This window comes from Manis pentadactyla, chromosome 3, assembly GCF_030020395.1.
Source record: "Manis pentadactyla isolate mManPen7 chromosome 3, mManPen7.hap1, whole genome shotgun sequence".
NCBI lineage: Eukaryota > Metazoa > Chordata > Mammalia > Pholidota > Manidae > Manis > Manis pentadactyla.
The window spans coordinates 100,470,839-100,484,663 of NC_080021.1; the positions used below are offsets into that span (position 1 = coordinate 100,470,839).

Sequence of the window (13,825 nt, forward strand, 5' to 3'; positions counted from 1 at the left end):
ATCTGGTGTGACTATTATACTTCAGGACATGTCCATCAGGACTAGCTACATTTCAAGGGTTGGATAGCCACTTACAATTGGCTGGTGGCTTCCATATTGAACAATACAGTTCTGAACATTCCTTAAAATCCATCATGTTACTTCTTGCCAAGGCACAAAGTAGGTCCTCATCTATAGTCTGTAGAAGTGAATCATGGAGGGTTTGTTTCTGGCCCTGTCAATGCCATACTAAGTAGTGTCAGTCTGGGCTCTGCCAAAGCCCTCCTGTTTCACTCTTCCCATTTGCTAAGTGAGGTTGAAGGTTACCCACAGGGTGACCATCCCAGTCTGCCCATGGCTGTCCCAGATTTAAGATTAACTGGAAAAGTTGGTCACCCTACTTGAGAGCCTAATAAAAATAATGTGAGCACTATCAGGGAGAAGGGATCTTAAACTTGAACAATGCAGTTCTGAACATTCCTTAAAAATCCATTGTTCAGGGTTATAATTCTACCTGATGATTTTGTACATGACCGGGTTGGTGAAGAAGGGCTCATCCAGCTCATTGTGGCCCCATTGTCGGTAGCATAACAAGTCAACAATCACGTCCTTCCGGAACTGGCGCTGGTATTCAAAAGCCAGCTGTGTGGCACGGACCACTTCCTCTGGGCTATCTCCATTGACGTGGATGATGGCACAGCCCACAAGCTTTCCTGGGGCAGAGAAGACCTAGATGAATCCAGCCAGTTAACCCCAAACGACATTAGCCCACCTCCAAGTCCTACTGCCTATGTGGGTATGCAACCCACACACTCGGAGGTAGTTTGTCTTGGCAGCTTGGAATCCAGCTGACAAGAACAAGTTCAATAACAGCTCTGTGACTTATTGTGTGACCTTGGTAGAGTTATGAATCCCAGTCTCTTTATCTATATAACTGGGATACCTGATCCTGCCTCTTAGTGATGTTGTAAAGATTAAATGAGTTAATGCATATAAAGTGCTTAAAATTGCTTGGTATATAAAACTAACTTTATTTTGTCATTACCATTATTACTATTATCTATCCTCCTGAGATAAATGGGTCATTAAAGGATTTATCCCAGGAAGAAAAAGGATGTTCTCCAAAGAGAAGTCCTAGAATTTGTTTTCAGTATATCTATCAAACTAATCACAAAAAAATCCACACAGATAGCCCCAAAAGGCATCCAGGCCAGGGTCCTTTTATAAAAACAGAATAGTTCCTACCATCCAGTGGTTCTTCTAAATCTGTGACTTAGGATGGTAAATAAAAACACTGCCTCTCTCTAATCCTGCCACTCTCCAGTTCAAAACAAGTCAACTTTGTTTCTTCACATCTGATTTCTAACCACACCATTTAGCCAAATTTAGGCTGAACATTCTGTTTTAGAATAAGATCTTGGGTACTCCAAGTTCGAATATCCTAAAGGCAATGACTCTGGTGTTGCTATAATTATGTTAGTCTCTGCTTTCCACTAGACTGTTCATCTGGACACTTAGCAATGAGAAGGTACCCTCTAAATTCCACTCTTGTCCAGTTTCCTTGGATATAAAGATCACACTCCAACTTCTAAAGGAATATTAACTGAACAACTCTGTTGGTGATTACTGACTGTATGTGATCCAACATTTTAAATGGGATGACCAGAGAGAACCGCTGTTCTCAGTGAATGAGAAGTTTCTCTAGGGACTCCTTGTCTGACCCAGTAACATTAGCTTCTCCCTGGGTTACATACCAACATCACTACAGTATAATGAAGACCGTCCTCTTTCTGCAGGAGTGGTGTAACCCAGCTGGTTATTGACAATCAAATGGATACTCCCACCAATTCTGAAATGTGGGAGATTAGAGAGCGTAAATGTTTCAGGAACAATCCCTTGACCACAGACAGAAGCATCTCCGTGAACCTAAATCATGGGAGAGAAAAAAAGAAAATGAACATAAGGGATGGAGAAGTTTGGGCCCTCAAATTAGAATACATTGCTTTCAAATGATAACAGAAATAAAAACAAACATACTCTCACTGCTGTCCTGCCCTCCAAAAATCTACTGGTTATAGGATTTTCTAGAATGGTTAGGCTGATCTCAAGCAGCTTTCAAAGGTACTAAATCAGTCCATTTCCTCTGTGGCCACCAAGAGCTGACCTATCTTTCCACCCCACATGATCACCTATATCCATCACTTCTAGTATATGCATCAAGATTCTACTACATACAGCAACACCACAGAAGGAAGAGGAGGAGCAGATGGAAAATCAGCTCTAGTAAAGCTTTCATGAAAACAGCCTGCAAGATGTGATGGACAGCACATAGCTGCAAACTCTTTCTTCCCCAACTGTCTTGCTCCAAAAAAGAGACTTTCTGCAGTTCACATCACCTGCTCCCCACTGGGTGAACATAAAGGAGAATGATGTGACAGCAAGCACACAAGGCATAAAGGAAAGTATATCACAGCTAAATGAAAGGATGCTTTGAGGAAAAAATGAAATACTAGTATGAGGGAAGGTCTGAAATGTACTATTCCTCCAGGACATCGAATCTGCTAGATTGTAACATCTTCACCAAACCTGGTAGGTGGAAGGTGGTAGAGAAGGGGGAAATTTTGGGGGGGAAGTTGAAAGCAAATAATAAGGGAATTGTAGATCTTAGAAGATCATAGAAGAAAATTTGAGTTCTACTGACTTCATGCTAACGGCTATTATCTATCAAATCAACATGTTGTACAACATGCTGCCTTCCCTGTGACCTGTTGGGACCTTTTGCCTCTTTTAGGCCTGTGATGGCCGCAGACTGGAGATTTCCATCCTCCCTCGTTACTTCCGCGTTTGTGGCCTAACTAGCTTCCCACATGAGCACTCTTGGCCCTAACTCCGCCTCCCCACCTAACCCGAAACCTGCCTAAAGACCCTAGTGACAGATGAGATAATCAATTCCCATTTGTTTCTGTTACTTCCTTATCTTCCCCTATATAACTAAGCCTCTGATGGAATAAAGCTGAGTTTTGCTGCGCCCTTGAGGCTGACACATCTCCCGGCTTGGTGTGGTTTTGTTTTTCCCCAGATCTCAGGGGAGGGTGTCCAAGCCGCCGACACTTGCCCTCTCACTCAGCACCAGGAATAACAGGCTGGTCCTGCTTGTCCCCCCGCCTTCTTGTTGCTGAAGAGCAACAACTGGAGCCCCGTGTGAGGAACGAGGAACTTCGCTGATGAGCTAATCGGACTACAGGTAAGTGTAATCCCATAAAATATGGGACATTCTTTTTCCAAGCCTGATCCCTTTCTTGAATCCCTTAGGGTCCTCCTCTGAAGTAGAGGCCTAGAGCTCTCTGACAGCCAAGCTATCAAAACCTGGGAGACCTTAGTTAAGGTCGCCCCATGGCTGCCTGCAAGTAATTTGTTTGACTGGGAAACTTGGGACAGGGTGGAGCAACTCGTACACAAAGCCCAAGTTAATTGGGGTGATATCCCCACTCTGGGGACCTTCCCCACTTTAGCAGCCCTTAAGAGTTGCTTCCCTCCTCGGCCATCGAAGCCAGCTGCCAAGAACTTAATAGACAGGGAAACCACCGGGTCGGGAGCCCCTTCCCAGGGAGATTCTGATCCCCTTCCTCAGGCTGAGTCCACACCGGCAGGACAAGAAAGCCATAAAGAGTCGGATGAGAATCGTGGCAATGGCGCCCTTGACCCTTTTGATGCCGCCCCCTGACCTCCCAAATCCACGGCTCCTTTGTACCCACCACTTCCTGGTACTAGTTCCTCTTCTAACCCTTTCAAATCATCATCAGCCCCCACCTCCTCCATACCATCGAGCAGAGGTTTCAGCTCCTCTCCCATATAAGGACTCATGCTCTCCTATTGGCTGCCAACGGGCAGAGGTTCCAGCTCCTTTCCCATATAAGGACTCATGCTCTCCCATTGGCTGCCAACCCCAAGAGAATCCATTGTTCCACCCACAACCTAACCCAGGGCCATGTCAGCTATTTCCGGTCAATGTTAATCCCGGAGGTAACCGCCCTGCCCCCTGGTACCCTTGGGAGCCAGGTGACCTTAAGGAATTAAAGAAGGCCATTCTTGAGGAGAGCCCCAATGCTCCTTGGACTGAGACCATCCTCCAGGGACTTGCTCACCATCCGAGCACTGCCGCAGATTGGAGGGCTCTTGCCCGGGCGGTTCTCCCTGGCCCCCTTTATATTAAGTGGTGTGTTTTGTATAAAGAGGAATGCCAGCAACAAGCTGAGAGGAATCTGACATACTCTTTTACATATATATGGATGATATTATCTTGGGGGCCGCTTGTTCCCACAAATTAGACGACCTCTTTAAAAGGTGCCTTTCCCTGCTCAAAAACTATAACTTTCAGATTGCCCCAGATAAAGTTCAACAGGTAGCTCCTTTTAAAATTTTGGGGACTACTTTGACATTAGATGTTGTCTCCCCTGTTAAGCCCCAGTTATGTATTCAGGATGCATATACGCTACCACAGCTCCAGAAATTGCTGGGAGAAATCAATTGGATGAGGCCCTGGATTCCTATAACCACAGATAAGCTGATCTTATCCCTCTTTTCGACCTATTAAAAGGCCTTGATCTAGCTTCAACAGTGACTTTAAACCCTATACATAGAGATACATTAACAAAAGTTCAACATGCCATTGATAATGCTGCCTTAAAAAGATATGATCCAAACTTGCCGCTGGTCCTCTATATTATAGTGGGAGAGACCCTCCTCACTGCCCTTTTGGCTCAGAAGGGGGATCCCGTACATTGGATACATCTATCTGTGGGAGGGGCACCCCGAGTGTACTCTATAGTGGATCAAATGGCCGACTGCATTGTCAAGGGACGAGATCTTTCTGTCCGTCTTTTTGGGTGTGAACCCCACTCTTTGATCGTCCCTTTTTGGGTCAATGATTTCTCATGGCTACAGAGAAATAATTCCAGATTGGCAATGGCCATGGAAAGCTTTCCGGGGATAGTGGACTGTCACTATGGTTCCTATAAGTGGATGAGTTCTTTTAGCCAGTTGGCGTGGCAGCCACCAAAAATGTTCCTCACTGAGGCAGACCCCTCTTTCCCCTCTGTTTTTACCGACGGGGGTAAATGGGGAGCCTCTATGGTAATGTTCCCCCCAGGCACAAGTGAGTGCCCTTCGGCTGTAACCCTCTTTCATGAGGTACAGGGCTCTGCCCAGTTTAAAGAGCTTTATGCTGTTGTTTTAGCTCTATCTGAGATCCAAGGCCCTCTTAATCTGTTTTCAGACAGCCTTTACATTGTCAATCTACTGTCCAACCTTGTGGGCGCACACATCAGACTTGATGATAATCCCATCGCTCCTTTGATGATTCAAGCCCGCAATTTGTTAAAACAGAGACTAGTTCCCCTTTTTGTACAACATCTAAGGGGACATCAAGATTTGCCAAGCTTTTTGTTGAGAGGCAATGCTCTTGCCGACCGACTAGCTTCAGCCTACACAGTACAGGAGGCCACCTCTTTTCATCAACGTACACATGCTAATTGGAGGGGACTACACCATCGGTTCCCTCAGGTCCCCATCAGAGACTTAAAAAAGATCATTAGGACATGTAAGTCATGCCAGCCTTTTCTACAAGTTCCTCCGCTTCAAAAGGGTGGAGTGAACCCTCGAGGCCTGAGGCCCAATAACCTTTGGCAGACTGATGTCACACATTTTGTCCCTTTGGGGAAGCTTAAATACATATTTCTAACAGTTGATACCTTCTCCCATGCTTGTTGGGCTACAGCCCATATGGGAGAAAAATCTAAACATGCCATAAGCCATTTTCTCCAGTGCTTCACCATTCTTGGCCTGCCAGATCAAATCAAAACTGATAATGGTCCCTGTTTTATTAGTAAATCTTTCACTGAATTCTTGAGTAAATGGCAAATTTCCCATACCACTGGAATTCCTCTTAACCCTAAAGGACAAGCAATTGTGGAAAAACACAATCATACCCTCAAATGTCAAATAATAAAACAAAAAGGGGGAACACTCCCCCCCCATGATCAACTAAAGATGGCATTATTTACTCTAAATATTTTAAATTTTGCCAAAGGCAAACACTTCTCGCCCTTCCAAAAGCACTGGACAACAACCGTTACTTATCGGACTATTAGAGCCCGATGGAAGGAACCCCTTACTGGAGAATGGAGGGGCCCAGACCCCCTCATTACAGCTGGAAGGGGATTCGGCTGTGTCTTTCCGACCAATGAAAAAAGGCTGATCTGGGTCCCCGCAAGGGATCTCAAGTATTACCCCCCTAAGGAGGGGGAGTTCACTGATGTCAATGATGACCCAGAAGGCCCCCCGCCTCCTGAGGATATCTCTCTTCTTTCTCTCTTTCAGGGTCTGCAATGAACCCAATGATGCTGGTTTTCCTGCTAATAGTGATGAATCTCCCATTAGCTAAGACAGGATTTGGAGATCCCGGTCAAGCAAGAGCCATAGTACAAAAGACCATCAGAGACCCCTGCACGGCCTGCTCTTTCACCCAAACTCCTCCCCCCAAAACCTGTTACACTTCTATCAAAATCTGCCCTAATGGGCAACGGGCAGCCACACTCATGAAAGGGACAGAAAATGGATGCCCTGGGAGAGTTCTCTCTCACCATTGTTGGCCAGGCCCCAAAATATCTTCACCTGCCCAAGGGAAATCCCCCTCTGAGTGTCCTTGCACCACTTTTCTTGCCTCTGTTCATGCTCAATGCTATCAGGAAGTTATCCCCTGCACTCACTGGAACAAAACATACTGGTATGCAACTCTGATAAAAGGCAAGGATGAATATGCTGACTGTCAAAAGAATAGGGGAGAGAACGTCTGCTGGAATAAATTTACCCCTATAGGTGCCTCTGATGGGGGCGGAGTCCAAGTTCAGGCTCGATAGTACCAAAATTAAAAAACTGGTAGACAGGCTGATTGAAGACCAAAATCCCCTGATTTACCACCCTCTTAGGCTCCCGGAGATCAGGGGAGAATCGCTTCTTGATCCTGAGACACAATCAATCATACAGGCTGCTTTTACCTTACTCAATAGAACCAATCCTGATTTAGCTAAGGATTGCTGGCTGTGCTTGAGGCCGGGACCATTACAAGCCAATTTTCTTTGGACTGAGTTACATGGGTGGTTGCCCTATATTCTGCCCTTCCTTGGTCCTATCCTTCTTTTGCTCCTACTTTTCACTTTTGGGCCCTGCATTATTAACAAGATTATCCAGTTTGTCCAAAAAAGAATTGAATCAATTCAGTTGATGTGCGTGCAGGTACATTACCAGAGAGTTACCACGGAAGCCAGTGACCCCTACGATCGCTGTGAACCTTACGATGAGGCCGTGTCCGTTAATTCTCCCTAACTATCTCCCCACGCGCCCATGACGGGTAAGATCTCCAAGGTGGAGACAACCTAAGACAGGCCATGGAGGATGAGTAAGCTTGGGACGACCAAAGAGCTGCAAGGTACCCAGTGATGGGTAAGATCCCCAGAGGCAGACAACCTAAGACAGGGGCCTTGCCTGCTGGGACATCCCAGAACATTTATAAAGCAAAAAGGGGGAATTGTTGGGACCTTTTGCCTCTTTTAGGCCTGTGATGGCCGCAGACTGGAGATTTCCATCCTCCCTCATTACTTCCGCTTTTGTGGCCTAACTAGCTTCCCACGTGAGCACTCTTGGCCCTAACTCTGCCTCCCCACCTAACCCGAAACCTGCCTAAAGACCCTAGTGACAGATGAGATAATCAATTCCCATTGGTTTCTGTTACTTCCTTATCTTCCCCTATAGAACTAAGCCTCTGATGGAATAAAGCTGAGTTTTGCTGCGCCCTTGAGGCTGACACATCTCCCGGCTTGGTGTGGTTTTGTTTTTCCCCGGATCTCAGGGGAGGGTGTCCAAGCCGCCAACACTTGCCCTCTCGCTCAGCACCAGGAATAACAGGCTGGTCCTGCTTGTCCCCCTGCCTTCTTGTTGCTGAAGAGCAACAGTGACCCCCCTAAATTATGGGTGTTAATCATAATGCCCCTTAATCCCCTTCTCCCTCCCTCCCCACACCCTCCCCAATGCCTTCCCTTTGGTAACCACTAGTCCCTTCAGTTTTGGTTTATTGTTAAACTCCACAAATGAGGGAAATCATTTGCACTTGTCTTTCTCCTCCTGGCTTATTTCACTGAGCACAATGCCCTGTAGTTCCAACCATGTTGTTGAAATTGGCAGGATTTGTTTTCTTTTATGGCTGAATAATATTTCATTTTGTATATGAATATTCCATTGCATATATGTACATCTTCTTTATCCATTCATTTACTGATGGACACTTAGGTTGCTTTCATATCTTAGCTATTGCAAATAGTTCAGTGATAAACATCAGGGTGCATATATCTTTTTGAATCAGGGATTTTGTTTTCTTCAGGTAAATTTCTAGAAGTGGGATTACTGGATTAAATGGTATTTATATTTTTAGCTGTTTCAGGTACCTCCATACTGCTTTCTATAGCAGTTGCACCAATTTACATTTCCATCAACAGTGTAGGAGGGTTCCCATTTCTCCACATCATCCCCAACTTTTATTTCTTATCCTTTGGACAGTGGCCATTCTAACTGGTGTGAGGTGATATCTCATTGTGGCTTTGATTTGCATTTCCCTGATTAGCAATGTGGAGAGTCTTTTCATGTGCCAATTGGCCATTTGTATTTCTTTGGAGAAATCTCTGTTCAGGTTCTCTGCCCATTATTTAATCGGGTTATTTGTTTTTGGGGTGTTGAGAAGAATGAGTATGTTATATATTTTGGGTGTTAACCCCTTATCAGATAAGTCATTTGCAAGTACATTGTCCCATACTGTAAGATGCCTTTTGTTCTGCTGATGGTGTCCTTTGCTGTACAGAAACTTTTTAGTTTGATGTTGTCCCACTTGTTCATTTTTTATTTTGTTTCCTTTGACCAAGGAGATGTGTCCAGGAAAAAACTGCTCATACTTATATTCAAGAGATTTTTGCCTATGTTTTCTTCTAAGAGTTTTATGGTTTCCTGACTTACATTCAAGTCTTTGATCCATTTCAGGTTGACTTTTGTGTGTGGAGTTAGACAATAATACAGTTTCATTCTCTTACATGTAGCTGTCTGGTTTTGCCAACACCAGTTACTGAAGAGGCTGTCTTTTCTCCACTGTATATCTATGGATCCTTTATCATATATTAATTGACCATAGATGCATGGGTTTATACCCAGGCTCTCTATTCTGTTTCATTGATGTATAGGTCTGTTTTTGTGCCAGTACCAAGTTGTTTTGATTACTGTGGATTTGTAGTAGAACTTGAAGTCGGGGAGCATAATCCCCCCAGCTTTGTTCTTCCTTCTCAGAATTGCTTTAGCTATTCAGGGTCTTTTGTGGCTCCACTGAATTTTAGAACTACTTGTTCTAGTTCATTGAAAAATGCCATTAGTATTTTGATAAGGGATTGCATTGAATCTGTAAATTGCTTTGGGCAGGATGACCATTTTGACAATATTAATTCTTCCTATCCATGAGCATGGGATAGGTTTCCATTTATTGGTGTCTTCTTTACTTTCTCTCATGAGTGTCTTGTAGTTTTCAGAGTAAAAGTCTTTCACCTCCTTGATTAGACTTATTCCAGGTATTTTATTCTTTTTGATGCAGTTGCAAATGGAGTTGTTTTCCTGATTTCTCTTTCTGCTAGTTTGTTGTTAGTATATAGGAATGCAACATATTTCTGTGTATTAATTTTGTATCCTACAACATTGCTGAATTCTGTTATTAGTTCTAATAGTTTTTTGTGGAGACTTTAGGGTTTCCTATTTATTATATCATGTCATCAGCAAATAGTGACAGTGACAGTTTAACTTCTTCCTCACCAATTTGGATGGCTTTGATCTCTTTATCTTGTCTGGTTGCCATGGCTAGGACCTCTAGTACTGTGTTGAATAAAAGCAGCTCCCAATGTTAGAGGAAAATCTTTCAACTTTTTGCTGTTATGTATGATGTTGGCTGTGGGATTGTCATGTATGGCCTTTATTATGTTGAGATACGTAGCCTATGAACCCATTTTGTTGAGAGTTTGTAACTTGAATGGATGTTCAACTTTGTCAAATGCTTTTTCAGCATCTATTGAGATGATCATGTGGTTTTCATCCTTTTTGTTGATGTGGTACATATTGATTGATTTACAAATACTGTACCATCCTTGCAACCCTGGAATAAATCCCACTTGGTCATGATGGATGATATTTTTGATGTATTATTTTAATTCAGTGTGCAAATATTTTGTTGAAGATTTTTGCCTCTATGTTCATCTGGCATATTGGTCTGGAATTTCCTTTTTTTTTTTTTTTGGTGTCTTTGGTTTTGGTATTTGACTGATGCTCGCCTCATAGAATGGGTTTGGAAGTATCCCCTCCTCTTCTATATTTTGGAATACTTTAAGAAGGATGGGTATCGGGAATCCCACTCCTAGGAACTTACCCAAAGAACCCAAGTTCTCAGATTCAAAAAGACATATTCACCCCTATGTTTATCACAGGACTATTTACAATAGCCAAGATATGGAAGGAACCTAAGTTCAGTAGATGAATGGATAAAGAAGATGTGGTACATATACACAATGAACCCTATTGGCATGTAATTTTCAGCCATAAGAAAGAAACAAATCCTACCATCTGCAACAACATGGATGGAGCTGGAGGATATTACGCTCAGTGAAATAAGTCAGACAGAGAAAGACAAGTGCCAAATGATTTCCCTCATTTGTGGAGTATAACAATGAAGCAAAACTGAAGGAAGAAAACAGCAGCAGATTCACAGACTCCAAGAAGGGACTAGCGGTTACCAAAGGGGAGGGGTATGGAGGGCAGGTGGGGAGGGAGGCAGAAGGGGATTGAGGGGTATTATGTTTAGTACACATGGTGTGGGGGGTCATGGGGAATACAGTGTAGGACAGAGAAGGCAAATAGTGGATCTGTGTCATCTTACTACACTGATGGATGGTGACTACAATGGGGTATGGGTGGGGACTTGATAATATGTGTGAATGTAGTAACCACATTGCTTTTCATGTGAAACATTCATAAGAGTGTATATCAATAATACCTTAATAAAATAAAATAAAATAAAAGAAGGATAGGTATTAGCTCTTCTGTAAATTGTTCGTAGAATTCAACTGTGAAACCATCTGGACTTGGAGTTTTGTTTTCGGGGAATTTTTTGCTTACCAATTTGATTTCATTGCTGGTAATTGGTCTGTTCAGATTTTCTATTTCTTCCTGGGTCAGTCTTGGAAGTTTGAATTTTTCTAGAAAGTTGTCCATTTCTTCTAGGTTGTCCAATTTATTGGCATGTAATTTTTCATAGTATTCTGTAATAATTTTTTGTATTTCTGCAGTATCTGTTGTGATTATGCCTTTTTGTTTCTGATTTTGTTGATGTGTGTAATACTCTTTTTTTCTTGATAAGTCTGACTAGGAGTTTATCTATTGTGTTTGTTTTCTCAAAGAAACCAGCTCCTGGTTACACTGATTTGTTTTCTAATATTTTATTCTTCTCAATTTTATTTATTTTTGCTCTGATTTTATTATGTCCCTCCTTGTACTAACTTTAGGCTTCATTTGTTCTTCTTCTAGTTTCTTTAATTGTGAACTAAGACTGTATATTTGGGATTGTTCTTGTTTCTTGAGGTAAGCCTATATTGCTATGTGCTTTCCTCTTAACAGTCTTCAGCACATCCCATAGATTTTGGGCTGTTGAATTTTTGTTTTCATTTTTCTCCATGTATTGCTTTATTTCTGTTTTAATTAGTTCATTCATCCATTCATTATCGAGAAGCATGTTGTTTAGCCGCCAATGTGTTTGTTTTTTGTTTTCTTTGTGTAATTTATTTCTAGTTTCATACCATTGTGGTCAGAGGAGCTGCTTGATACAATTTCAATCTTCTTGAATTTACTAAGGCTCTTTTTGTGGCCAGGTATATGATCTATTCTGGAGGATGTTCCATGTACACTTGAAAAAAATGTGTATCCTGCTGCTTTGGGGTGGAATGTACTGTAGATATCTGTTAAGTCCTTCTGATTAAACGTATTGTTCCTTATTATTTTCTGTCTGGTTGATCTATTGATGTGAGTGGTGTGTTAAAGTCTCCTAAAATGAATGTGTTGCAATGTATTTCCCCCTTTAATTCTGTTACTATTTGGTTTTACATATTTAGTTGCTCCTGTGTTGAGTGCATAGATATTTATACTGGTTATACTACACCCTCTTGTTGCATTGACCCCTCTGTCAAAATATGATGTCCTTCTCTGTCTCTTGTTACTCTTTGTTTTGAAATCAATTTCGTCTAAGTACTGCTACTCCTGACTTTTTCTCCCTATTATTTGCACGAAATATCTTTTTCCATCACTTCATTTTTAGTCTGTGTATGTCTTTGGGTCTGAAATGAGTCTCTTGTAGGCAGCATACAGATAGGTCTTGTTCATTTAGCCATTCTGCCACTCCATGTCTTTTGATAGGTACATTCAGTCCATTTATGTTTAAGGTGATTCTGGATAGATATGTACTTTCTGTCATTTTATTAATTGTTTTCTGGCTGTTTTTATAGCTCCTCTCTGTTCCTTTCTTCCTCTCTTATACTCTTCTTTTGTTATTGGTGGTTTTCTTTACTGTTGTGATTCGATTTCTCTTTTCTAAAAACTTTTTGTGTATCTGTTACAGGTTTTAGTTTTGTGATTACCAAAGGCTCAAGGATAGCTTCCTTTCTATGTAACAGTCTACCTTAAATTGCTGATAACTCTATTTCAAACACAAGCTAAAGGTACTTTTTTTTCTTCTTATTCCTCCTCCACACTTTTCATATTAGATGTCATAATCTGCACTTTTTGTATATCTCTTGACTGATTTTGTGTACAGTTGATTTTGCTTCTTTTGTTTTAATTTCATACTTGCTTGGTAATTAGTTGGTCTACTACCTTTACTGTGGGTTTATTTTCACTGGTGAAAGCTATTTAGCCTTAGGGACATTTCCACCAACAGCAGTGCCTTTAACATATCCTGTAAGGCTGGCTTAGTGGTGGTGAATTCCTTCAACTTTCATTTATCTGGAAATTGTTTAATACCTGCTTCAAATTTAAATGATAATCTTTTGGGCAGAGGATTCTTGGTTGGAGGTCCTTCTGTTTCAGTACATTAAATATATCATGGCACTCCCTTCTGGCCTGTAAAATTTCTGCTGAGAAGTCTGCTGATAGCCTGATGGGGCTTCCTTTATTAGTAATCTTTTTTCTCTGTATGGCTTCTTTCAATACTCTCTCCTTGTCCTTGATATCTGCCATTTTATTACATGTCTTGGTGTTGTCTTCCTTGGGTTCCTTTTGTTAGGGGCTGTTTGAGCTTCCATGACCTGAGTGTCTATTTCTTTCCCAGGAAAGATGGTGGAAGTTTTCAACAATTATTTCCTCAAAGAAATTGCTTTGTCTCCATATTCTCCTTCTGGTACCCCTATTATACAAATATTGTTTCAGCTGGATTGGTCACATAGCTCTCTTATCATTCTTTCCTTCCTAGAGATCCTTTTCTCTCTCTCTGTTCCTCAGTTTGTTGTGCTCCTGTTCTCTAATTTCTACCTCATTCACTGTCTCCTCTACTTGCATTAATCTACTCTTAAATCCCTCATTTTGTTTCATTTCAGATACTGTATTCTTCAACACTCAGCAGCTCTTTTTCAGGTCTTCTTATCTCTTTGTTGAAGTCCTCCCTGAGATCTTGTATATTTTTCTTTAAATCTGTGAGCATGTTTATGACTTTCATTTTGAAATCTTT

The 13,825-nt window shown here is 41.9% G+C and overlaps 1 protein-coding gene across 2 annotated transcripts in view; it reads right to left on the reverse strand.

The window, feature by feature from the left end:
* Positions 1–13,825, reverse strand: part of DHTKD1 (dehydrogenase E1 and transketolase domain containing 1) — a 72,197-nt gene that overhangs the window by 30,319 nt on the left and 28,053 nt on the right. For both annotated transcript variants that reach the window (XM_036908096.2, XM_036908099.2), the window contains exons 6-7: positions 1,734–1,905; positions 494–692 (exon numbers count right to left, since the gene is read on the reverse strand). In XM_036908096.2, coding sequence (XP_036763991.1) covers positions 494–692; positions 1,734–1,905 — 371 coding nt within the window. The remainder of the gene's footprint in view (positions 1–493; positions 693–1,733; positions 1,906–13,825) is intronic.